The sequence below is a fragment of the Momordica charantia genome (assembly GCF_013281855.1).
Source record: "Momordica charantia cultivar OHB3-1 chromosome 8 unlocalized genomic scaffold, Mcharantia_2.0 BLBB01000008.1, whole genome shotgun sequence".
Classification (NCBI taxonomy): domain Eukaryota; kingdom Viridiplantae; phylum Streptophyta; class Magnoliopsida; order Cucurbitales; family Cucurbitaceae; genus Momordica; species Momordica charantia.
Genome location: NW_028275166.1, coordinates 28,565,682 through 28,589,917, shown reverse-complemented (window position 1 = coordinate 28,589,917; position 24,236 = coordinate 28,565,682). Strand labels below are relative to the sequence as shown.

The 24,236-nt window shown below is 35.4% G+C and overlaps 1 protein-coding gene across 2 annotated transcripts; it reads left to right on the top strand.

Annotated features, from left to right (window-relative positions):
- Positions 1-2,212: 2,212 nt before the first annotated feature.
- On the top strand, positions 2,213-23,146 carry LOC111014174 (ALBINO3-like protein 2, chloroplastic). 2 transcript variants are annotated; one of them, XM_022288811.2, is made up of 14 exons: positions 2,215-2,786; positions 3,180-3,286; positions 4,007-4,134; positions 10,295-10,366; positions 11,027-11,128; positions 12,627-12,686; positions 13,113-13,178; positions 14,429-14,476; positions 17,743-17,901; positions 17,992-18,047; positions 18,178-18,295; positions 21,215-21,304; positions 21,983-22,092; positions 22,663-23,146. In XM_022288811.2, the coding sequence occupies exons 1-14, from the start codon at positions 2,356-2,358 to the stop codon at positions 22,817-22,819; spliced, it is 1,704 nt and encodes a 567-aa protein (XP_022144503.2). In that variant the 5' UTR covers positions 2,215-2,355; the 3' UTR covers positions 22,820-23,146. The 2 variants fall into 2 exon arrangements, with proteins under 2 accessions (XP_087983596.1, XP_022144503.2); XM_088127470.1 differs by lacking the exon at positions 11,027-11,128 and having other exon boundaries at positions 2,213-2,786.
- Positions 23,147-24,236: the final 1,090 nt, after the last annotated feature.

Genomic DNA, 24,236 nt, shown 5'->3' with positions numbered 1-24,236 from the left:
GTCAATCCTATTTAGTAGGAAAACTATAATAAAATAAATAAAGATAAAAAATAAAAATCTTAAAAATACCTACAATCTCTCCTAAATGATAGTAGAAAATATGGTGATAAATTGCACAAATATATATAACGATCTAATTTTTTAAACTTGAACTGCCTAAAGACTAGGACATGAATGTAGTGATGTTCGTGGGGCGTGGATACGGAAGGCTTCTCCGTCCCCATCCTTGCCCTCCATTTAATCCTCTATCCCCACGAAATTCCTTACGAAATTTTGCGGGGATCAGGTTCTTGTGGGGATTTTTTCCTCGTTTATTGTTTTACTTTTAAAATTATTTCTCAATTAAACATTTTTTCTAAGAAAATTTTTAATTAATTAATTAATTTTCAACTATAAAACTTTATTTATATGGTATAATCCTCTCCTGTATATTTGGTGGGTACAGAAGAATATGATTTTATTAGTATATATAAGTATAGGAAGAATAATAAGATTCATTAGTGTGTATATATATATATTAAAAAAATGCGAGGGGGAGGGGGGTGAGGAATGGGGAACCCATTTAGGTGACGAGGAAAAAACTTTTCCCATCCCCATCTCGTGGAGAATTCAAATGGGGACTCTCTGACCCATTTAGGTGGTCGCCGTAGGGATGGGACCTGTGGAAAAAATGAACCTCCCTACATGCATGTAATATGTACTCCTAACGTCATAAAATATTAGGTACTTAAAAACCTATTAACATAATCGTAACTAGTGTGCTTTGACCAAAGTGGAACAATTAACCTATTCTAAAACTTGATCGTCAACTTCTTGTGGGTTTTGTGCAAGAACAATTCCTAGTACCCCAGTCAGTGGTGCAGGGCCTTCCATGACAAAATTCCTTGTGGGTTTTGTGCAAAATCCTAGCACAACAAATAATAGTTAAGACCCAGAGAAAAATATTCTCATGAATAAGGGTGTTATTTTTCCCTTAAAAAATTCATGTTTAAGCAACTCAGAGGGTGGGTTGGTAGGGTAGGAGATCGAACTCACAATCATGGTTGGAGATATATGACAATTACCGCTTATGCTCGTTTTGACAAATTCATGTTGTAGATGTAGATCAATATAAGAAGTTAATTTCTACCATCTTTTTCAATGGTCAATATCATATATACCATAGGTAAGACTCTTAATTTAGAAAGGGGTTTTCATATCATAAGGTTGATCAAATAAACATGATTTTTATGTTTTACCTACGACGCCATTTTACCTCGCTCTCGATATCTCCCATTTCCTCCCATCTCACTGTGCTTTTGAGTTCGTGTGGCGCTCTATATATTCTGTCAAATGGGGAGGAAATAATAATGTAGGGGTTCGAACACATGACTTCCCACTCTCTAATACCATGTTAAATGGTGAATAAACCACAACTCCGATCCAAAAGTTTAAACTGATAGATGAGGTAAATTTAATTTATATATGGATATCTCAACATTTCATGTTTAATATTAATTCCAATGTGAACAAGAGTGAGAGAGGAGGGAACGAGCGTCAACGAGTGATATAGAACAGAGTGAAGCCATTGAAAGTTTGTTGTCATTTTCTTTCTAGTTTATAGTTGTGATTGATCTTTTGAAGTTTTGGTTGGTTATGAGCAAAGCGATAACTCTTTCCTAGGAGCGTAATCACGACAGACCTTATTTTCTAAAATGAATATATGCGAGATGGGTATTAGAGTTTAGGTGAGGAAGACAAAAGTAAAATCAGAAAAGAGAGAATGTGTTATGATTTAAGAAGAACAGGGGCAAGAAAATGTAATTTCACGAGACAAGTGATGTGAATAAAACATAAAAAAGTTTATTTAAAAAAGAAAAATACGGAAAAAATCCCCTAAATAAACAGAAAATAATTGAGAAATGAAGAAAAAGTAATAAAATAAAGAAATACAAAATAGAAAAACTACACAAAAATCTCAGTTGACTAGAGTGGTATACCAGATTTCAATATTTCAATTGAAATGATTAAAACCTAAGTTCATAAATTTTTTTTTACAATAATTGGAACACGCATCTACCCTTTTGAGACAATTTCTATGTTGTCGGGCTATTCTTAAAAATTTGACGAACTTATAATTATATTTCTTACTTGTCAAACTGCAAAACAAGATTGGTCGGGAGGAGGAAGTATTTACCTTAAAAAAAAAGAGTAACAGAATTCATCTGGACCAATATTTTGGGGCAGAAGTAGAACCCCATTTTTATTTTTCACCTCTAAATTACTAACAATTCACTAAAAAGAATTCGGCGGCTGGACTGTGGAGAGTCAGTTTTATGAAATCTCTGCTTCGTCGGAGTATGCTCTCACCGTCAAATGGCAACGTCGAAGCTCTGTGCTCACCTCCGGCGTCTTCGTCCCTCTCGTTTCTACTCCAACGCTTCCATTTCTTTCCCTTCCGTCTCTCATCTTCACGAAGCTCATCTACTTCCGAGTTCTCATCATCACTCGTTCAGCCGCCCCAAGCATTGCTTTGATCCGCATACAAGCTCCGTTGCTGCTCTCGGCGTGTTCTCCTCTCGGTCCTTGTGGACTCGCTCGGAAGATGATTCAGAGTTCGAACCAATCGGCCAATTCGGCGTTGAATCCAGCCGCCTGTCGGGCGACGAGTCGGGAATTCAGAACTTGGAACTTGGACGAGTTGTTGAGGAAGTTATTGGTGCGACTGCTGTGGAGGAGTCCATCCTACCGGTTCAGCAACTGGCTTCGATGCTTGATGGGTTCCATCAGTATACCGGGATGCCCTGGTGAGCATTTCAATGCTGCTTCCCATGTGGTGTTTGTACATTTTGAATCGTGTTTTTTCCGTAGTTTCAAAATTTTTCTTCTTTTATTTAAGACTGGTGGTATGTCAAGGCCAATTTAACGAACCTGCGTTTGTTTTTCTCGCTAGAGAGCGATCGAGCTCTTTCTTTCATGGGGTGAAAGTTTCAGTATAATGTTGTACTTTTCTATCTTTTCAGAAACCTCCAACTCTGCCTTTAGCTGCACGGAAGTTATGTTCTCGTAAACCCATAATTTGGTTTTTTCGGGGTGAGGGAAGAGTGTGAACCGTGGTTTCTAGTAATTTTGATAGCTCCAATTTCTTTTCGTTGGAACAATAAGTTATAAATTTACTTCGTTGATCATTTTAATTTCAGGTGGGCAGTTATTGCTTCATCAACTTTAGCTCTCAGACTTACGTTGCTGCCCTTACTCATTGTTCAACTTAAAAAGTTGAAAAGGATTGGAGAACTGTTTCCTAAGTGTAAGTTTCCAAAGTAACGAATCGATTTCTCTCTCTTTTGTCTTGCTCGTTAAAGCTCTTTACTTGGCTTGTTATCTCGTGAATGGATAAAGAAATAATATATTTGTATTGCTATGAATGCTGGAACTCTAAATGGAAGGTTCTCAGTTTCTTAGGAAAAAACAAGAAAAAGAAAGTTCAATCAGCTTCCTTTAATCATTTTTCGTTCATTATGTGTATTATCTCATAGGATAAGCCCATGTCCTATTGTTAGATGGAGTTAGATTGTATCATAAATCTTTGAACCTGATCCCTAAAAATTGTAAACTAGTCTGTGTAAAGAAAGTAATTATAGGCCAACATGAGCTTAGTTAAGAGGTAATTCGCACTCGTCTCTGACCAAGAAATCATGAGTTCGAATTCTCCCACTCCCGTGGTGTACTAAAAAAAGGGAAAGCAATCATAGTGTTTTATTCTTCAAGTCCCTTCCTGCTGCAAAGCCAAAATGATTATGTATTTTCTTACAATGATAGGAGAGAGAGTTTAAGTTTATGTCTAATACTACGTTGATGCCTAACATGTTTTCTTTTAGAAATCCAGAATGCCGCTTATGATTTGTTGCTACATTAGAACAATAATCGCAGTCCTTACAACTTCTCACTACCTTGTTTCTGCATCTATGTAGTTCTATTTTTTAACACACAGTTAGTTTAGTTTGACTTTAATTTGCATTTCTCACAGTGCCACCTCCATTGCCACCACCTCTATCGGGACGGAGTTACATTGACCAAATTTCTCTTTTTCAAAAGGAAAGAAAGGCAATTGGATGCCCCTCATTTTTATGGTTCCTTGCATACTTTTCCATTCAGGTGATATAATCTAATGAGAAACTATATTGTTTATGGAAAAATGTTTTGTTTTATTGTATATGAGCTTTATCAAAATATTTTTTTTTTGAAATTTTCTTCCTTGTCTTTGTAAATGATTAATATTTCGACTTACTATCTTTCCCTCTTCAAAATTCCGGTGGCTGTTAGTGAGTGGTTAGAAAAAATTATGAGAGACTTTCTTTGGGAAGGTGTGGAGGAGGGGGGTGGGGCTCATCTTGTTAGCTGGAGAGACGTGACCAAGCCCCTGGAAGCGGGAGGTTTGGGCATTGGGAACTTGAGGCTTAGGAATGAGGCTTTCTTGTCTAAATGGTTGTGGCATTTCTTCCATGAACCTAATGCTTTGTGGCGAAGGATCATTGGTCCACAAAAAGCAACTCTTGCTTTAAGGGCCTTGGTCTTCTATCCTTAATCACACACATCTTATTAAGGAATTTGCTCTCTGTAAGGTGGGGGAAGATAGTCTTTGCTACTTTTGGAAAGATAGGTGGTTCCCCGAAGGACTCTTGACAACCTCTATCCGAGGCTCTTTGCTATAGCCACAAACAAGGATGCTAAAATTATCGATCATTGGTCCAAGACTACATCAACATGGGATTACAACTTTCGTAGACCACTTAAAAGATGAGGAGCTCGAAGAATGGTTGGACCTATCACAGATCCTAGAAGCTGTTAACCCTCCCCCATGAGAAGATTTATGGATTTGGACACTGGAACCGAGTAAGTCATTCACCACAAACTCTGTTTTTAAGCACCCGTCCACTTGCAATGCCACATCCGGCCTCTATCCTACCCTTTGGCAAGGAAATTGCCCCAAAAAGGTCAAGTTCTTTTGCTGGGAGCTTAGCCATAGGGCATTGAACACTTTTGATCGGATATAGAAAAGGCTGCCCCATATCACCCTCTCCCCAAACTGCTGCCACCTATGTGTCAAGGCATCTGAAACACCTGGACATCTATTTTTCAGCTGCAGCTATGCCTCCAAATTCTGGTTGATCCTCCACTCTTCATTCAGATGGGAGACAACTTTTCACAACCACCCCTCCATCCACCTTGATTATCTTTTGGTGGGTCATCCTTTCACAAAGCACCGTGCAACACTTTGGACCCTTTTCATCAAAGCCTTCCTATGAGGTTTATGGCTAGAAAGGAACAATCGAGTCTTTAACGATAAATCTCTTCCTTTTGATTCTTTTTTTGATAGAGTTACTGTTTTAGCTCTTGGTTGGTGTAAAAGCTTCCACTCACCTTTCAATTGTTACACTCTTAACGACCTAATCCACAATTGGAAGGCGTTTTTGTAATTACCATTGTGGTCTTTTGTATATTTCATACCATCAATGAAATACTCGTTTCATATAAAAAAAAGGATCATTCAATTGGGTTGTTGCTGGAGGGTCTAAGGTGAGCTACTTCAATCCTTGGAAGGCTATTGCTATGTGTTTTCCCGTTTTCTCTCAATCCTTACGTTCCGTGGTGGGGGAGGGTCGTAATACTTACTTCTGGGAGGACACTTGGTTAGGTGAAACACCTTTGTGCATTGCTTTCCCTAGGCTCTACTATCTCTCTCATAAGAAGCTGCTTTTGGTGGCCAAGATTTTGAATCTGGGGGGGGGGGGGCTCACTTGCTGTTTAACGGATAGGGAAACTGCAGAGGTTTCTGCGTTACTGAATCTTTTGTTTCCGGGAGGGAAGATGTGAGAGTTTGGACCCCCAACCCTTCAAAAGGCTTCTCTTGTAACTCTTTTTTCCATTTCCGGATCTCTCTGTCCTCTTCTTCCTTTTCCCCTTCGACCCCCTGGTTTACTTCTCTTTGGAAGATTAAAATTCCAAAGAAGATTAAGTTCTTTGGGTGGCAAGTTTTACTTGGGAAAGTCAATACCTTGGATCGTATTCAGAGGATTTCATCCTTTTGTCTGGGTCCACAGTGGTGTGTTCTCTGCAGGAAAGCCTCGGAAGACCTCGATCACATGTTGTGGACTTGACAGTTTGCGCAGGATCTTTAGCATCGGTTCTTCAGATATTTTGGGATGGCCTGGATCCACTCTAAGGAGTATAGGACGATGATGGAGGAGGTGCTGTTGTTCCCCCCTTTTCGTGACAAGGGGCGTTTTTTGTGGCAGGATTGTTTTCTGGCTACTTTGTGGGGTATTTGGCTGGAGAGGAATAATAGAATTTTTAGGGGGGTGGAGAGATCAGTTGATCATGTTTGGGATCACATTAGATTCAATACTTCTTTATGGGGTTCGATCACAAAGGCCTTTTGTAACTATCAGTTAGACATCATTCTTTTGGATTGGAGCCCTTTTCTTTAGGGGGTCCTTTTTTCAGGGCTGTCTTTTTGTATGCTCGTCTTGTTCTTTTTGTATCATTTTTGTATCTATTTTCATTATTCTCAATGAAATCGTTGTTTCTTATTAAAAAAAAAATTCATTGTCCAATTTGTCTAAAAGTTCCAACAATGTTTGGAACTGCATGACTTCACTTGAGATGAGTGAGAAGGTTATAAAAGGGTAGTCTTCAGTGAAAAACTCTAGAAAGTATGCAAAAGTGTTTGTTTTGCTGGATAAAGATTTTTGACTTGAAGATTTCGCTTAAAATAAAATATACAAGGGAAAAATGGACAATAATTATATTTTTGGCTTCTAGAATAGCTCTGTTATAAGAATTAGTAATGATGATAGCTATATATATATGTATATTATATTTTGATTGGAAATAAAAGAGGGGAGAGAAGAGGGGAAGACACATTAGTGGATCAATTGGGAGTTAGTTTCATTGTTAAATCCTAGTGAAGTGGGAAAAAGTAGTGAGGTGGTAGAAGCTTCAGAGTAGAAGGAAGATATCAAGAGATATGTATTGAAGAAGTAGCAGGAGGAGTGGCGATACACTTTAGATTTTAAGTTTGACATTCATGGATCATTAGTTTTGGTTCGCCTTGAAAGCCGTGTAGTCGACGTTTCTTTTCTCATTGTCGGTTAATAGGTTTCTATTTGAGAAGTGGTGTTCCAGAGATGCTGGTTTTTTTTTTTAATTTCTTTTGTTTTTTTTTTAATTTTTTTTTTTTTTTTTGTTGTTGTTGTTGAAAGTCTTTATTAGGCGGCTCAGTTGAGGATTCTTGTAGTCATTGAGATTGTATTGTTAATTGTTTTACTTTTAGTTGTTTTTTATTGTTAGCTTAAAAAATTCATGGTTTGTATTGATTGTCAAGGTCTATTTGTAGTAGGTCTAGGTTAGTTTGGTTTGCTGGCTTTTAATTGTGTTTTCATTTTCCTTTGTATCTTGTAATTTAGGCTTTTTTTATTTTTTCTAAGTTGGTGTAACTATCATTGTAATTTTTCATTCTATCAATAAAAATTTCGGTTTCATTTTGAAAGATAAAAGATATCAAGAACAAGGATTTTTTGTGGGAAGGCGTCAGGAGGGTGGGGGTTCTCACAGTTAGGTGGGACTAAGGGAGATTTGTATCTCATTCGATCAATCTAGGGAACTGAGCATAGGAAAATTGTAACCTTGTTCGGAGCCCCTTCTTGCAAAATGGTCATGATGGTTCTCCTTGGAAACTCATGCTTTGTGGCATAGGATCATTGTGAACAAGTATGACCCTCCCTCTAACGAATGGGTCTCGAGTTGGGGGTTAAAGGAACTTTTAAGAATCCATGGAAGTTTATCGCTTTGGGTTATTTGAAGTTTACTATGTTTTCAAAGTTCTCTATTGAGGATGGATCTCCGAGGCATTTCTAGGAGCATTGTTGGGTGGGTTATAGCGCTATTTGCCTTCTTTCCATCGTATCTACCATTTATACTCATCCAAATTCATTCCTTGGCTTCCGCTCTCATTCCTTCTAAGGATTCCCTTTTTTTTTTTTTTTTTTTTGATAAGAAATGGAAACAAATCTTTCATTCATAGCCACCACAAAAAACAGCTTAAAGGTTGAGGGAATCCTCTCCAACAAACTATACAATCACTGCTTTCCGATCTTGAACAATCATTTGAAGGCTATAATTACAAAAAACCTTCTTGTGGATTGTAGCCCACCAAGAAGCCATATGATGAATATTTACACAAAAAGAATCCACTGTAGTACTTTTATCTTCAACAAACTATGAACAATCATTTGAAGGCTATAATTACAAAAAACCTTCTAAGGATTTCCTTTCGTAAACTTTTGGTTTTGGGCATCCTCCATGTGATCATGAGTTGTTGGATGTTTCTCCTTGTTAGCTGATTTTTGTCCCTACCTTAGGTTAGGGACAATTGTCACCCGTCTTCGTGTCTTTTGGGAAGTTTTCATGTAGCTCGTTTTCCTCTCTTTTGTGTAGGCCTGTCCCTTGATTCCTCTTGGAAGATGCAATTTTAGAATAAGGTAAGTTTTCTTGCCTAGCTGATCTTCCATGGGAGTATTAACACCATTGACCATATCTAGAGATTGTCTTACATTTTTGGGCCACTATTGTCCAATTTGGAGCATGTTGGGTGAAGGTGTCAACTTGCTTAGATGAGTTAGGATAGCTTTTTGGATGCTTGCAACAGATCGTGCAGGGATATGATGGATGAAGCCTTATACCATCTTCCATTTTGAGACAGGCGGCAACTTTGGCATATTTGGCTGGAGAAATAGGAGGGTGTTGAGGAGCTAAATTAGGAGAGGTCTGCAAAGGAAGTTTGGGCCCGGTTAGACTCAACGCTACCCCAAAAAGGGTTACCAAAAAGACTCCCAATCACTATTCACTCCATAGTTGCAAAAAGGTTTAGTAGTAGTAGAAGACCAAGAAGATACAAAAATTCTGACAAGATCCCAAACGGCGGTTCTATTCGTTGTGTCTTCATGGAAGGTCCTTTTGTTTCTTTCGTGCCACACTCTCCATAGCAGATTTGCAACCGCATTAGACCAAAGGATATTCACTTTCTTTAAAACTTGTGCCCCATATGAGCTGTACTAAGACTTCTGAAGCATTGTTAGGGAAAACCTTGCTGAGGTTGAAAGTATTAAACAAATTCGCTCAACAAATTGCAACAATAGGGCAGTTTAGGAAGAGGTGTATTGGATCTTTTCCATTCTTTCTACACAGGGCACCAGTTCGGAGATAGATACATCATGGGTATTAATTTTTGAAGTCTAGAACACGTCTTGAGCCTTTCTTTAACAAAAATCCACAAGAAGACCTTGACATTTTCTGGTATTTCCAGTTGCCATATAAAATTTCCAGCGTTAGGAGCTATCCCCTGATGATCAACAAGCTTTGGCATAAATTTTTGGGTGGGGTTTCCTCTACCCCAGCCCTTAGGATGTTCCTCTTCTGAGTTGATCTAATACAAGGTTTCTTATCTAAAAAAAAAAAAAAAAAAAAAAGGCTTGGGCATTAAATTTTTGATGAAAAACCCCACTGTTCTCGAGCATTGGTAGGAGATATACTGCCAAAGTATTTGAAAGTTCATGCCATTCGTCCACCTCCAAGTCTGAAAGATTCCTTCAAAAACCAAGTACCCATCCTCCTTCATTTGCACACCAGCACTGAGCTATCACATAATCTTTAGAGTTGGCCACTCTAAAAATTCTAGTAAAAACATGAAGAAGAGGAACATTTAACTGCCACGGATTTTCTAAAAACTCACCTTGGCCCCTTTACCCACCTTGAATTTGTACCAGACGTCCACTTTCTGTTACTAAGTATTTTAATGATTATCCTTCCTCCTATATAAAAAATGGATTATCCTTTTTTTCCCCTAGACTGAAGCCCTTTCTTATAATTTGTAGTTTGATAGTTTTTGTTTTTTATTTTCTTGGTTCGTTTTATTTCGGGATTTCCATTTTTGTATTGCCCTTTGCGTTTCATTTATTTTCTTTAATCGGAGCTGGTTTTCTTAAAAAAGAAAAAAAGGAGAGCTGTCTCGACCTGGAACTTGGTTTGCTACTTATAATCCATCAGGACCTGTTATTTAACTAAATGACAATTTTATGAATCACAAATTATGCCATCACCAGGGTTTCTAAGTTTTAACATTATCTTTATTGTTTCTATTTAAAATTTACTCAATCATTTGGTATTTGGTGCATGTACATATATTATGAAGAATATTTTCATGGGGTTATTTTGTTTGGTTTTTCGGATGAAAGTTTTTGCTTTTTTTTTTTTGCAGGTCCCATGCTTTCTATTGTGGATGGTTACTATCCGGAAAATGTCACTTGATCATCATCCTGGATTTGACTGTGTAAGGCTTTGAATTATTAAATATTGTAAAAAGAAATTCAATATCATTTTTTCACAATACACCAAGGAGACTATGAAAAAAGTTGTTTTTAAATTAAACCACTTGAAAAGTGCAATCGAGGGCAAGAATGTGTTGGGCTTTGTAGTTTGATGTATTTAGCTGGTCATCCTATCAAAACTAGATGCTTTAAAATGATCAACTAGCTGGTGTACTGGAGTAGTTAGCATTATTTTCAACTTTTAAAAAATATATATAAATATATATATATATATTTTTTTAATTTTTTTAATATCTATAGCCTATTTTCTTTCAAGTTTGGTGCTCATCTTTATGAAGCTTTTTAGAAAATTTAGGGTATGATATCTTACCCAAATTCAATTTCTTGTTTTCAGATCCTGAGTTTGATGAGTCTGTTTATGAAAATAGTATTTGGATTTCGTGAACTAGAAGTAAAAATTTTAAAAACGACATAGACATGTTTGCAGATTCTAAATATGTTTACAATTTTTCAAATACCCGTGTTTAGATCACCAAACCAAGTGCACCCCTACATTACTTGGATTTTTCATTATCTGGACCATTTTATATTTTGTTATGTCTAGGATCTATTGTTGGAAGTGGAACTAGTCAAGAATGAAGTTTTTGGTGCATTAATTGCAGGGTGGTGCTTTATGGTTCCAGAATCTGACAGAGTATCCACATGGAGTTTTAGGCCCCATATTTCCGTTTCTAATTTCCAGCTTGCACTTCATTAATGTTCAGGTCTTCACTATTTGACTTTTTAAAGAACAAACATGTGCAACATATTTCTTTGAAAGGGGCGTTGCTTTATCTTCCTTTTATATTTTGCACTCTGTTTTCACCCTTTTTTACTATAAAAACACTCATTTCCTGCTTGCCTTTCCACTTGCCTTTGCTACCTTTGGCTTTAGTTGACTATGTTTAAATCCTTTCACATTCAGTGCAGAACTAGAAGTAGAGACCTTACTTGAATCATTTATACTCATCTTCTTAGCAAGAATAGAATATTATAATCTCCATGAATTTCAATTTAAGAAATTGCATGCATTGTTACTGATCTCAATCTTCATGAAAAGCATTTGATTAATCAAAGTTTTAGATACATTCAAGTGTCCAAAATGGAGTGGTCAAAGGTTGTTGGTTCAATTTTCCAAGGAGCTTTTCCTCCACATTTTTTCTCTCATTGTTTTTGAAGGTCTGACAAGTTGAAGGGACACACAGCAACATTAATTTCTTCTTGGTGAAAGCTTATAATGAGTTTTTTCTGGCCTTCTCTTATTTAAAGAAAGGGGATCCTTTTGTTGGTTTGTCTTTAAAATTGAAGTATCTCTTTGGATAGTTGTGAGGTTTTTCCCTTTGCATGGATTTTCTTCCAAGAGTTTCTAAGGAAGACATCATTTCATCCCTCAAGTACATTTCTAGTTTATCTCCTCCTCACAATCTCTTACAGTTATGTCTCACCTTAAGAACACTAATTTTTTTTCAGACCCTTCATATTCCCAACATTTTAATTGTAAATCAATCTTGAATCATATTATACTACAAAAAGAACCCTATTTGAAGATGCATTCAGTTCAATTTTGGAGACCAAGCACAACAAATGTTATTATTCTTATTGTGGTGGCACATAAACACAAGTAAATCATTGCCAAAAGGATGTCCATAAAGACACCTCATCACAAGGAGTTATCTTTTGTTTGAATAAGTTTAGCAGCATGTCATCGCTTCTTTTCCCTTGTCCTTGGGCCTGCATGGTATGTTAGGTGCTTATCTAGTTTGGATGTTTGTGAGGCATGCTAAGATTAAATGGTGCAATTGCTAAGGTTCAAGAAGCAAGGGCAACCTAAGATTCTTAGACTGCTTGCTTTGTTGACTATGTGAATGTTTGACTAAAAATGGAAGGACTTATGGAGAGAAGTAGTACAGCAGAAACTTCCAATGGAGTGTTGTGGCATTTTTATAGTTTTCAATTACAAACATGAATTACTTTCATCGCTCATCAGAAGTATGCCTGGAGATGATTCTTATTTTTCAATCTTCACTTGCCTAGCACATTGTTGGTTGATGGTTGTTGGTTGTCATGAATGCAACTATGTTTTTATTACTTATTTGTTGCCATATTGTACCTTTTTCTGGGGAATATAAATTTTCTGGTTTTCGCTAGAGAATCATCCACATTTTCAATTTTCATTGTTAACAGATATAAGTTTATGACTTTTATTTATTTGCTTTTGACCAGGTTTCTTTCAGAAAATCATCAATTGAAAAAGCAACTGGCATATTTGGCATTTTAGCAAAAGTGAGTGTTTTAGATGTTCTCCTTCATTTTGACGGAGATGAAACTGTATATACTCACTTATGTGGAAGCACTTCATTCGAGCTTTTCTTTGGATTTTTTTGGAATGAAAGGAACCATTGACTATTCCTAGACAAAGATCTGCCTTTCATCACCTTTTTTGATAATATTACTTTTCATGCTATATCTTGGTGTAGATCAACACACTATTTTCATTCCTATAGTTTGAGCTCTTTATTATCCAATTGGAGAAGTTTTTTGTAACTCCTTTGGTTTTTGGTGGGTTCGCCCCTCTCTTTGTAATTTCATCCATCAATGAAATTGTTTCTTATAAAAAAAAAGTATATACTCATTTAGACGTGCTTATTCTTTCGTTCTATTCCTTTTGTATTTATTTCAGACTGATAAATATATTCTCTGTCTCTGCAGTACTACAAACTCTATTTGAATCTACTGACTGTACCATTATTTTTTATTGGTTACTGTATTCCTCAGGTAATTCTGTTCTTAATTATTTTTTGAAGTGGCATTTTTAATTTTGTATAAGATTTCACCATTCTATTAGTATTTACTGGAGGCATTTTGACTTCATCATGGATGTCACGTATCTAAAGTTTTGTGAAAATTTCTGTTTTATGTGGTAAGGTGTCAGGTGTAAACTGTAACTTCGGGTCATTTTCTTTATTTCATAAAATGTTCATTCATAACAACATATACGAGGAAGAAAGGGGAAAGATAAGATATTCAATTCCTCTCAAACACCAAGAAGATTGCAAAAAAGCAAAAAAAAAAAAAAAAGCAAAAAAAACCTTTACATGGTTTGACTGGAAAAATGGGGAAGTATTTGCAAAATTATTTAGACATGCCATGAATGGAGAGTCGGAGGCAAAAGGGGTGTCAGGAACCGAGTGAACTTCTTGTCAAAAGTTCTGGTCTTAAATTATGACGGTGATTTCTTAAAGATAATGTTTAAGATGAGGAAAGAAAGGAGAGGAGTAACTTTCTCCTTGTTGATAGGAATACTTCGGAGTGGTTGGGGAGTGCTGCTAGGGACCAATTAATCATAATTATTTTATAAGCAGGAGGGATTAATATGAAACTTTGGATACAGGAATCTCCAAATGGAAAGGGGAGGTTGGCAGAACTTTCTGTATAGCAAATAGTGTCTTCTACTTCAAAAATTCTGATCTACTAAACGTTCATACCAGCCAGACTCAAACCAAACTAGCACAATCTTCAAACCCAAACTTCAAAGCAATAACTTCAAAATTCCATAGTAATTGGTTTAAGGATGATGCCGAGATTTAAAAAAAGATGGAATTTCTGTTGTCTTTTCAACTTCCTTATGCTCACCAAAGAGATTATGCAATTCTTCACTAAAAGCATATTCTGAAATTGACCAACTTATCCTAATGGCATTTAAGTTAACCTCTCCTCTCATTTTCTTGTATAATTGACCAATTTTACCCCAATGGTATTATCTCAAGTGTACTGAATGGATATCGAATATGAATTTAGATATCATTTTAGTATAATCCTCTTGGGATGACAACCTAGACGAACTGATGAATTTATTTAGTTTTTCTGTGCTCAATTGTTACTTCTTTTACCTTGTCTGACTGTTGGTATTATGATCATTCTGGTTGTTTATCAACCTTCATTGCCAGTATAATGATGTCTTGGCCATCTGTTATGGAGTACGAATTACTGAACTTGGGTTTCTTTTCTTATTCTTTCTTTGGCAGGGCAGTCTAATCTATTGGGTTACAAATAGTTCATTCACTGCCATTCAGGTAAGGTCTTAGCTTAGTTTTTCCTTAATGAAGAACCAAACTTTTACCAGTTTTCTTAAAGGACTACTTTGAACAATTATTTGAACTTGCTTTCGGGGATATTTTTCGCAGTGACATGTTGTTTATTTCTTGCGAGCTAATTTCTTCCCCTTATTTTAAATTCCTTTGTGTTGTCTGTTGTCTTTCATGGCAAACAAAAAGTAACATAGTTAAAAGATGAACCTTTTCTTTTAAAATAAGTTTCAATCAGTTAGAGAATCATTTTTCGGATTTGTTGACTCATTATGGATTGCCACTCTTTAATTGTTGTTTGGTTATATTGATAGCCAAATGACTATTGTACCAGCAAGTGATTTAGCTATTTATCATTTACATCATTATATTGAGTTTTTAGATCAAAATTCTTTTCTCCAAAAATATAAAATAATGAAAGTGAATTAAGAAAGAATTTTTATGATAATTTTTCTTAAGAAGAATAATATCCGACAGATATGGTGTAGGGAATCTGCACTTTTTACCATTGTTTTACAGCAAAAGCTAAGGTTGGATTGGGTTAGAAATTTTTCGGCTTGGGTTGGGTTGAATTTTTTTAGAACTGTAAATTAGGTTCAGTTCGTGGGTTGGAATGCTTTTTTGGTCGGTTCAACCCGAATTGAATCGAAGTAACTATTAAATTTTTTTAAAAATAATATATATACACACACATACATACATATATATATATATATTCTTTTAAGGTTTCTGCTTGTCATCTTCCCCCTGCTGCCTCCCCTCCCCCCCCCCCTCTCTCATCTCTCCCCCTTCCCCTCTGTCTCTCCCCTCCCTCCCTCCCCCTCGATTTCTCTTCTCCTTCCCTCCCCCTCGATTTTCTTTGCTCCCTCCCCTTCGATTTCTTCCCTCCCTCTCGATTTCTCTCTTCTCTCCCTCCCTCCTTCCCTTCGATTTTTCTCTTCCCTCCCTCCCCCTCTATCTTTCTCCATAGTGATTTCTTTAACAACCCGACAACCCGACCCGAAAATATACGGGTTGGGTTGCAAACTTCATTCAGGTCTCTCAGGTAGTAGAACCGACCAACCCACATTTTCGGGTTGGTCCAAAAAATTTCCCTAACTCGACCCAACCCAACTCGTGTACACCCCAACAAAAGCCAACTTCTACAAGCAGTTGATCGTGAGAGCCAGTTGGATTTTTTCTGTCACCAATTCTTATTTCAGTTGAATTGCCTGATTGTCATTTCACAATTAACCTTTCTTTTTTTGTGCGCATTGCTGAAAAGCCAGAGAGAATAGAAGGGACTTACAAAAACCACGGCCCAAGAAGGGAGCTAAAACATCACCAAAAACCTAACCAGATAAAGGAAAGGTTCCAATCCAAAAGAATAAAAGAGGATAATTACAAAAGTCTTTAGAAATAGAAGCTGCGAGAGACATTAAACTTGGCAAGAGCCTACATCTCTTCCCAAGACCTCTCTAACCCTCTAAAAATTCTCCCATTACTCAAAAGCCAAATACTCCATAAAAAAAAAAAAGAGAAAAATAGTAGGCAAGAAAATATGCCCCTTATCATGAAAAGGGAGGTGGAATAAAACCTCCTCCATCATACGACAACAATTGCTGTTGCAAGGCAAACTACACCAAATGTCTCCACGAAGGAATTCCAAATCAAGAGAGCAAACTTACATCTCCGAAGCATATGATCCAAATCCTTAGGTACCTACTTATAAAGAATGCACTAGTGTGGCGCAAACAAAAAGGAAGAATGCCTTGCTAGGCAAAAAACTTAACCCTTTGGGAATTTTTACCTTCCACAATGAGGCAAATAAAGCGCGTTGTATGGTGGTTGCCCAAAATGAGAAAGATATAGCGACAAGAGAATGCTTGTGAAGGGTTGGGGGACCAAAAACAAACATCCCTACCTACCTGGGCCAAGATGGGGTCTCTATGAAGACAAAGAAGTGCATACACATCCAATGACTTCTTGTTTGAAAGAGGCAGCGGAAACTGAAACTAAATGAATATGAATTGCCAAAACATGAGATGGTCGATGCCACTAGACGAAACCTCAAAGAAGACAGGTGGTATAATTGAGAGAACAAAATACTAAGGGAGCTATCACCCAACCACAAATCCTCCCAGAAATAAGTATTCGAGCCATCCCCAATAGAAAAATTCTCAAAGTTTGAAAAGAAGGGTGTCCCTAGGCCCCAAAGAGATGGTTTTTCAAGGGTTCCTGAATGTACCTTCTAAACCCCCAAATAAGGGCTTGTTGTCAAAGCAAAATCATCCTTTTTCTAACAAATAGAACTGTACTTGAAAATGGGCTACAATAGAAAAATTCGCAAAGTTTGAAAAGATAGGTGTCCCCAGGCCCCAAAGAGATGATTTTTCAAGGGTTCCTGAATGTACCTTCTAAACCCCCAAATAAGGGCTTGTTGTCAAAGCAAAAGCATCCTTTTTCTAACTAATAGAACTGTACTTGAAAATGGGCTACGATTGGGTAGGATGACCACGGTTGCAAACGTCTCCCCTACTACCCTCTCTTTCTTGTTCTTCTGAAGCACGAGGGTAACAATAAGGCCTAACATAGATTGAGAATGTATTCTTGTTGAGAATAGTGGCATGGTCATCCTCTCTAACACATGAGTACCTCTTGAGTTGCTGACATGCTGTGCATAATTTAGGGAATTGATTAACAATTACTTCGACCATGGTTGGCATATCGTTGACCACTCCTTTTGACAAGGCTGCCATTCGTGTACAGCTGAAATGATGGTTGCCAAGTTTGTTTCAGAAATGATCCGCTTGTATGGATTTCCCAAGTCCATGTCCAGTCCAACTGCCAGAACTATCAAGATTTTTTGAGTCGTACAAACAATTGGGGTTTTAAATAAAGAGCTTTTTTTTTTACTTCTCTCTCTCTCTCTCTTTATAAAAAATTTAATGTTTTGCTTTCTTTGGCCTCCTTGTGGATTTCTTTAGTAAAGCATTTTTTTTTAATTACTCTCTTCATTAATGTCAGTTGGAGATTATTTATTTAATCTCTTGGGTTTTGGTTTTGTAGGATATCTTATCTTTCTGATTTTGTACATGTTTTCCTCTTTAATAGAAAGTTTTTTAGATTTATTTTTAAAAAAATTTAGTTTTTTAAATCTCTTGGTAGTTTGCATAATCTCTGGTTTGTTACATATCTTTTTTTTTATTATTTTTTATTTTTTTACTGGTTTGTTTACAGATCTTGAAAAGCTTATTTTTATATCAATTTTGCAGCAATTAACCCTCCAACATCCTGCTGTCCGCAGTAAACTGGGATTGCCTTTGAAGGATGCTCCTATGGGCACCAATAATCCAGGAAAAGCACCGTTGGATACACCCACCAAGTGGAAAAGAATTTCTGTAGAGAAGTTGTCTCCTAAAGAATTGCTTGCTGTAAATTATGCTGAGCTCAATTTTCTTTTTATTTGATTCGAGTAAATGTAATACAAACGTTATAAGGTTGCTAATGATTAAACTTGACAGTTATCTGTCCAACTCCTATCAAAAGGGCAAAAGGAAAGGGCTATTCCTTTACTGAGGTAAGATCTTGTCTTCCCTCTTTAGATTTCACTATCATCTATATGGGCCTCTCTGGCGGGTGATTTTTTGCCCTAAATTGCAAGGAGAAGGTAACAAAAAAGGTTACACATGACTAATTTAATAATTTAGACAGGCACTTAACAAGGAACCTGAGTATGTTCGAGCTCTGATTGTCATGGGACAAACTCTGTTACAAAGTGGTCAACCTGAAGAGGCTACTGAATACCTAGAGCGTGCAATTTCCAAGGTCTGTATTTAAGTGTTGTATTTTATTTTTCTTATTAGTGTATGATGAATCTTGCTCCTACATGGTATGATGTGTTGACAATTATTAGTGTTCTAGATAATAGTATATGACGATTTCCAGAATTGAGAGTATGATCACCCTTTTCATTGAATTGGATGAGATGAAAAACCTAATTTGGGGAGAGAGCTAATGAACAAGAAAGGAAAAACTTCCAGAAGTAACCAACTTAACAAGGAAAGAAAGGAAAAGTAAGAAAGGAAAAGAAAGAAACGAGCATTTTGCCCAACGAAGAAAAATAAACGAGGAGAAATTATGTACGTAGGGAAAATAATATAATAAAATGGAGAAAAGGGATCTTGGTTCAGAAGGTCATGGGCCAAGTGGAATCTTTTAAGGGCCTTTTGACAACTCCCCTCGTTATTAAACTTTGCTTGTTTATTTAAGTTGTTTTTTTTCCTTTTTCTTTCTTTTTAACGACGAGGAGTTGGAGCTTTGCTCCCCATACCCAGGAGCACCCATGCCCACCCGAAGGCCGGATCCGGGAGACATTAAGGATTTTTTAATAAAGGGATGTGGATATCTTCATTTTGTATCTATGTCGATATGTAGCTAGGAAGTGCTTTTGTCCTCAATTTTCTATTTGCTGAAGTAGTGATAAATCTCCACATATTTTATATGATCATGATATATAGGATCTTTGTTGCTCATGGCTACTTGGTTTTGACAAGAAGTCTCCAGTAGTTCCTCTAATGTTTTTCTTAGTCAATTAGGATTCCTTGAAGTCATTTTCCTTCGCATATTTCTTGCCCTAGTGGTTTTAATTCAGGTTCTACATACTCCTTGACACAACTAACTGTCTCTTACTTCTCCATGTTAGTTTTACCAAACAAAGGAACAATATCTCGTGGTTGACCTTCTACAGACTTTCAAGCTTTCTCAATCAGCATCACTGTAGATTTTGACATTTCTTATTGTTTTTCTAAGTACAAACCTTCTCAAGTTGTTACTTTTATGTATCTCAAGATTCTGAAAACAATCTTTATACTCTTTAGTGGGATTATGTATAAATTGACTTGCATAACTAACTACCAAATGCATATCAAAATCTAGTGTGATTGAGGTAAATATTGCTTTGTTAATTGGTATATTTTCCTTGCTAAATTAGGATTAGGATCAAGAGGAGTACTACTAGGTTTACAGCCGAACGTGCATGTTTCTTTAGAAGATCGAGGACATATTCTCTTTAAGACATGCACAAATTTTTCTTTGAACGAGTCACTTCTATACCTCAAGACCTTCTAAGTCTTTACTTGGAACTCCTTGGCCAGGAGCTTTTTTTAAATCTCTTATTTCTTCATGGTTTCCAATAAAGATAATGCATCCAGTTAGACAATGATAATAGCTATTTTTATTTTATGAGAATATTTGACAAAAACCATGTGATCAGATTTACATCGCAAGTTTCGTCTTCCTTTTACAGCTATAGAAAAATTTTCAAACCACGCTTTTGGGATTGTTCCAAGTGATATCGGGCCTTCCTAAGTTTGCACGGTTTATTGGTGGTCTTTGGAGTTTCTATACCTGCATGAATATCCATGTTTACCTCTTGCTAGATCACTAGCCATGTATCCTTATTTTGCTGGGTCACTGTTGAGAAATAATTTTTGTATGTCTAATTAGTGAACAACCCTATTGTTATTCACTCACAAAGAGAGAATAATATAGAAATTTAGGGTACGTTTGGTTGGTGATCTGAAAACAGGGGATTTAATAAAAAATAGAGTTGTATTCTTTATTTTCAGTGTTTTTAGATATGTGTTTGGCAGCATATTTGAAAATTGAATCTCAATTTAAAAAATTGTTCAATAAATGTTTAGTAATATATTTGTAAACTAGTGGTAGTTACCAACTAAATATTTAGTACAATTAACATAACATACAAATATTTATGAATATTAGAAATCTCATTAGTCTTACCGGTTAAGATTCAAAGAAGGATACATCTGGGATTATGTAGAATTTTCTATAAGTTGGTGGGTAACATTTGTATCCCTTTTGATTTGTAGCATAGACAAAAATATATGCACTTGATGGCCTTAATATCAAGCTTACTTCTCTTGAATAGAAGTCATACACTTAAAAATGCAAAAATGAATTTGAGAGAGGTGTCCAGAATTGGAAGGTGCTCAAGAAGTAATTGGTTCGAGTATAAAGATTTTTCAGAATTAAGAATAGAATCACCATTTTTTTTCTCTTTTTTGAGTTGGACCAGATTTACAACCTGATCTAAGGAGAGAGCTAATGTACAATAAAGGAAATAGTTCTAATGGTAATTAAGTTAACTAGGAAGGAAAGTAAAAGAAAGAAATGGGTATGTTATTTAAGGAAAGAAAAATAAAGGGATGAGAAACTTGATAGAACCCGAATGCTAACAATATGTTGAAATATAAAAGATAGAATAACTACAATATCATCCAAAGTAATTCGAGGTACTTGGACCCCCCCTCTCTTGAGTATTCCTTCTCAAGCCTAAACAATGCTACCAATTGCTTACCTTCATCCTTCCCCCGTCACCTTATTTATAACCAAACTCCCTAACCTAATTACTAATATACCCTTAATACCCTAATAATATCACCAGACTATCCTAATAGCAATCCTATCATTATTATTGACTTAAAGGAAAACAATAAAAAAAAATATAAAAAGGGGGATCTTAGTCCGTAGGTCACCAGAAAAAGATCCTTTCTTGGAAGAGCTTTTTAACTGTATAGCATGTATGGTACTATCGTGTTACCTTTACCTCATCTCTTACATCCCTGAACAAGACGCATGCTTTTAAACGCAATTTAGATATTTTTGATACTCATTTTTTCTCCTCTCTTATTTTTACTAAAACATTAGTTGTTTCTTGTTCAGTTATTTCTTTCCGGTCGTCCCATGGAAGTCGAGGGTGTAGATCTTCTAATTCTTGCTTCCCAATGGGCAGGAGTTGCCAGTATAAGGCAGGTGAGAATAGTCCATGTTTTATTTATTTACCCTTGTCCATGTTTTATTTATTTACCCTATGGCTATTAACAAGGAGATCAAGGTAGTTTGAATCATATCTGTTTATTAGAAACATTCTCCACAACTGTTTATTTACAGCTTGTTAGATAGAATTTAAACATAACTAGGATGGACGTTATCATATAATGTTGATATTTTAATTTTGAAATTCGGTAAATTTTCTTAAGCTTTATGAAGTTCAAATCTTTATTTCCAATGATCCACCAACATTTCATGAAATTCTCATATGTGGACATGTCAGTCAATATGTTTCAGCATTGGACAACCAGCACACATGAATTTTATGATTGGCATGTCTGAGGATAGTTGGAAATGAAGATTTTTTTTCAAGAACAATGAATTTCATCCTTGTACAACTGTGGTTTACCTGTAGCTGGTAAACCACCAGACATTTCAATTTGAAGTGAAATTCATGGTTTCTTTTGGTTGATCTGGGCAATAACCGTCTTGATGAAGTTGATGTTTTGTAGGGTTTATCCCTAGACCTAGCAGTTTGTCATTGCATCACTTTTTTCTTGGATACTTTGACGTAATATCCAAATATCTTTTTCGAGGCTCAGATTGTGACTATTGATTATGTTATAATAACAAAATTTCTCTACGTTATTGTTGTGTCAGGGGAAAATGGTAGAAGGGATTGCCCACCTGGAAAGAATTGCAAATATGAAAGAGCCAGAAGAAGCAAAGAGTAAAGCCCATTATTACGATGGTTTGGTTCTGCTAGCAAGGTTTGAATCAGACCAGTCTATCAGATTCATCTTTCACTTACCACCCATTACCAATGGGGATTTTTATATTAAAATTTTATTATTATTATTTTTAAAGATCCCACCCTCCCTTTTGTTAAGAAAATGGAAGTGATAAAAATATTGCAGAAGCAATAATAAAAATCTCAATGATGAATAATGAGGAAAAATGAATATAAGAGTATAATTTCAATAGAAGAAGAATTCAAACTTCTAATTGAAGTGATACAAAATTGAATGGTACAAAATCTGGTGATACAACAAATGTTTTAAAAAGCCTTCCCACTGAAACCTTTAAACTTATTTGAGATTAACAACTTAGAAACTTAAAAACAATAAAAACATTAATGATAAATGTTTGAAGTGGAAACTTAAAGACTTGAAACTGTATGATTAAATCTAACAATAAAGTAGGAAACTTAAAAAATACTAACAGAAATTTAATACAACCTTAGTTAAGAAAAATATCAAATCTCAACAACTTCCCTCAACAAGAACTCAAAATTTACCTGCGCTTGAAATTTACTAAAATCTTATTTCTTGTCATTTCAGTGCTCTATACAATGAAGGTCGCAAGGCTGAAGCTACCAAATACTTGCAGTTAGCTGCAGCTTATAATCCTGCCTACAAAGAATACTTGGATCAATGTGAGGATGATAATGATAAATTAGTCAGCGATCTCATCAGCAGCAGGAGAGGGGATTATTAATTCAATTCCGTTCAAAACATGGCTGCTTTGTCTTTGATGTCATTTATTAATAATCCCACAGAGCAAATCCACAGTTTTGGAAAGCTATTTTATCGGTTTTCGGTTTATTCAAGGATTGTCTGGACAAGGAGTTTGAGGGAAGAGTTTGGATTTAACATCAGAGGAATGTCTTGAAGAATGAATAAACGCTGAAGCTGATGGCATTATGTCTCCCAAATTCAATTGATCAGCCATCAGGTTACTCTGGTTTTGTTTACTGTTCGTTTTGAACAAGGAAAATAGTTTGAATATGATGAAAGGAATAAGTTCATTTTGAAGTGTTGTCAATGTCATTGTAGAAAACAATGTGTTTTATGTTATTCTTATTAATGTTTTAGATAAAATGTCAATTTACAATTACAAAATGTAAGGTGATAAAATGTCATTGGAAAATGAGATTAGATTTTCTCGTTTTTGAAATCCTCAGTAAATTTCAAAAAAAAAAAAAAAAGTAGTTTTTAAAAATAGGTTTTTGTTTTTGCTCAATTTTTTTTTTCACATATTTCTCTTTAATAAATTTTTTCTCGTGGTAAAATATTTTTCTACCTAAATTTCTCTCTAAAAAAATCTCTCTGAAGTTTTCATCTTTAAAATATTTCTCTCCTCCAAAATTTTCATGGGTATATATTTATATTTCTTTGTTTTTTTTCTAACATGTCACTTTCTTTTTTTCTATTTCTGGAAATTTAATATTATTCTAAACATTTCTCAATATTAAATTTCACATTTTATAATTCTTTTTTTTTCCTTTAAGAATTATATCCTCTGCTTTTTTCTATCTAAATGTTTTTTCATCCAATTTTCTTTTACTTATAACTTTTCTTCTCTTTTTATTTATTTAATTTATGTTACTAATATATTTTGAACTTTTTCTTGTCCAAATTTTGTTATCGCTATAATTTTTCTTTCTCAATCTAATTTTCTTTCTTCTTTAACGTATTTTGCTCAACTTTTTTCCTTGAACTTTTCCTTCACCAATTTATTTTTCTAACTTTTCTCAAACTCTCTAAAATCTCTCTTTTAAAAGTTTTTTTTTTCAATATTCTAAGCATCTCGTTGTCTTGAGTTCTCACTTTTAAGAAAGAGAATGAATTTCTAACCATGTTTCTGTCTCCTATTCTATTTTCTAAATAATTAATATATATTTCATTAATTGTTTTCCTAAATTATGAATAAATATTAATCTAATTATTTATACCAGTAAATATTAATTTTTGAGTAAATAATATAAATTATATAACGTTATAACTTTTTATTTTTTAAATTCTAAAAAAATTAAAATTTATTATTAAACAAATAGTTTTTCTCCTTGAGATCCTCGTCCCCAAACGAAGATTCCTAAACCTGGACCTAAATTTCGTGAAAGAGGGCATCCCAA

Bases quoted from the DNA above. Each gene is read 5' to 3' on its own strand.
- LOC111014174 (XM_022288811.2), top strand. From the start codon at position 2,356: ATGGCAACGTCGAAGCTCTGTGCTCACCTCCGGCGTCTTCGTCCCTCT. The intron at 10,367-11,026 runs GTAAGGCTTTGA...CATTAATTGCAG, and splicing joins ATCATCCTGGATTTGACTGT to GGTGGTGCTTTATGGTTCCA. The intron at 14,477-17,742 runs GTAAGGTCTTAG...TCAATTTTGCAG, and splicing joins GTTCATTCACTGCCATTCAG to CAATTAACCCTCCAACATCC.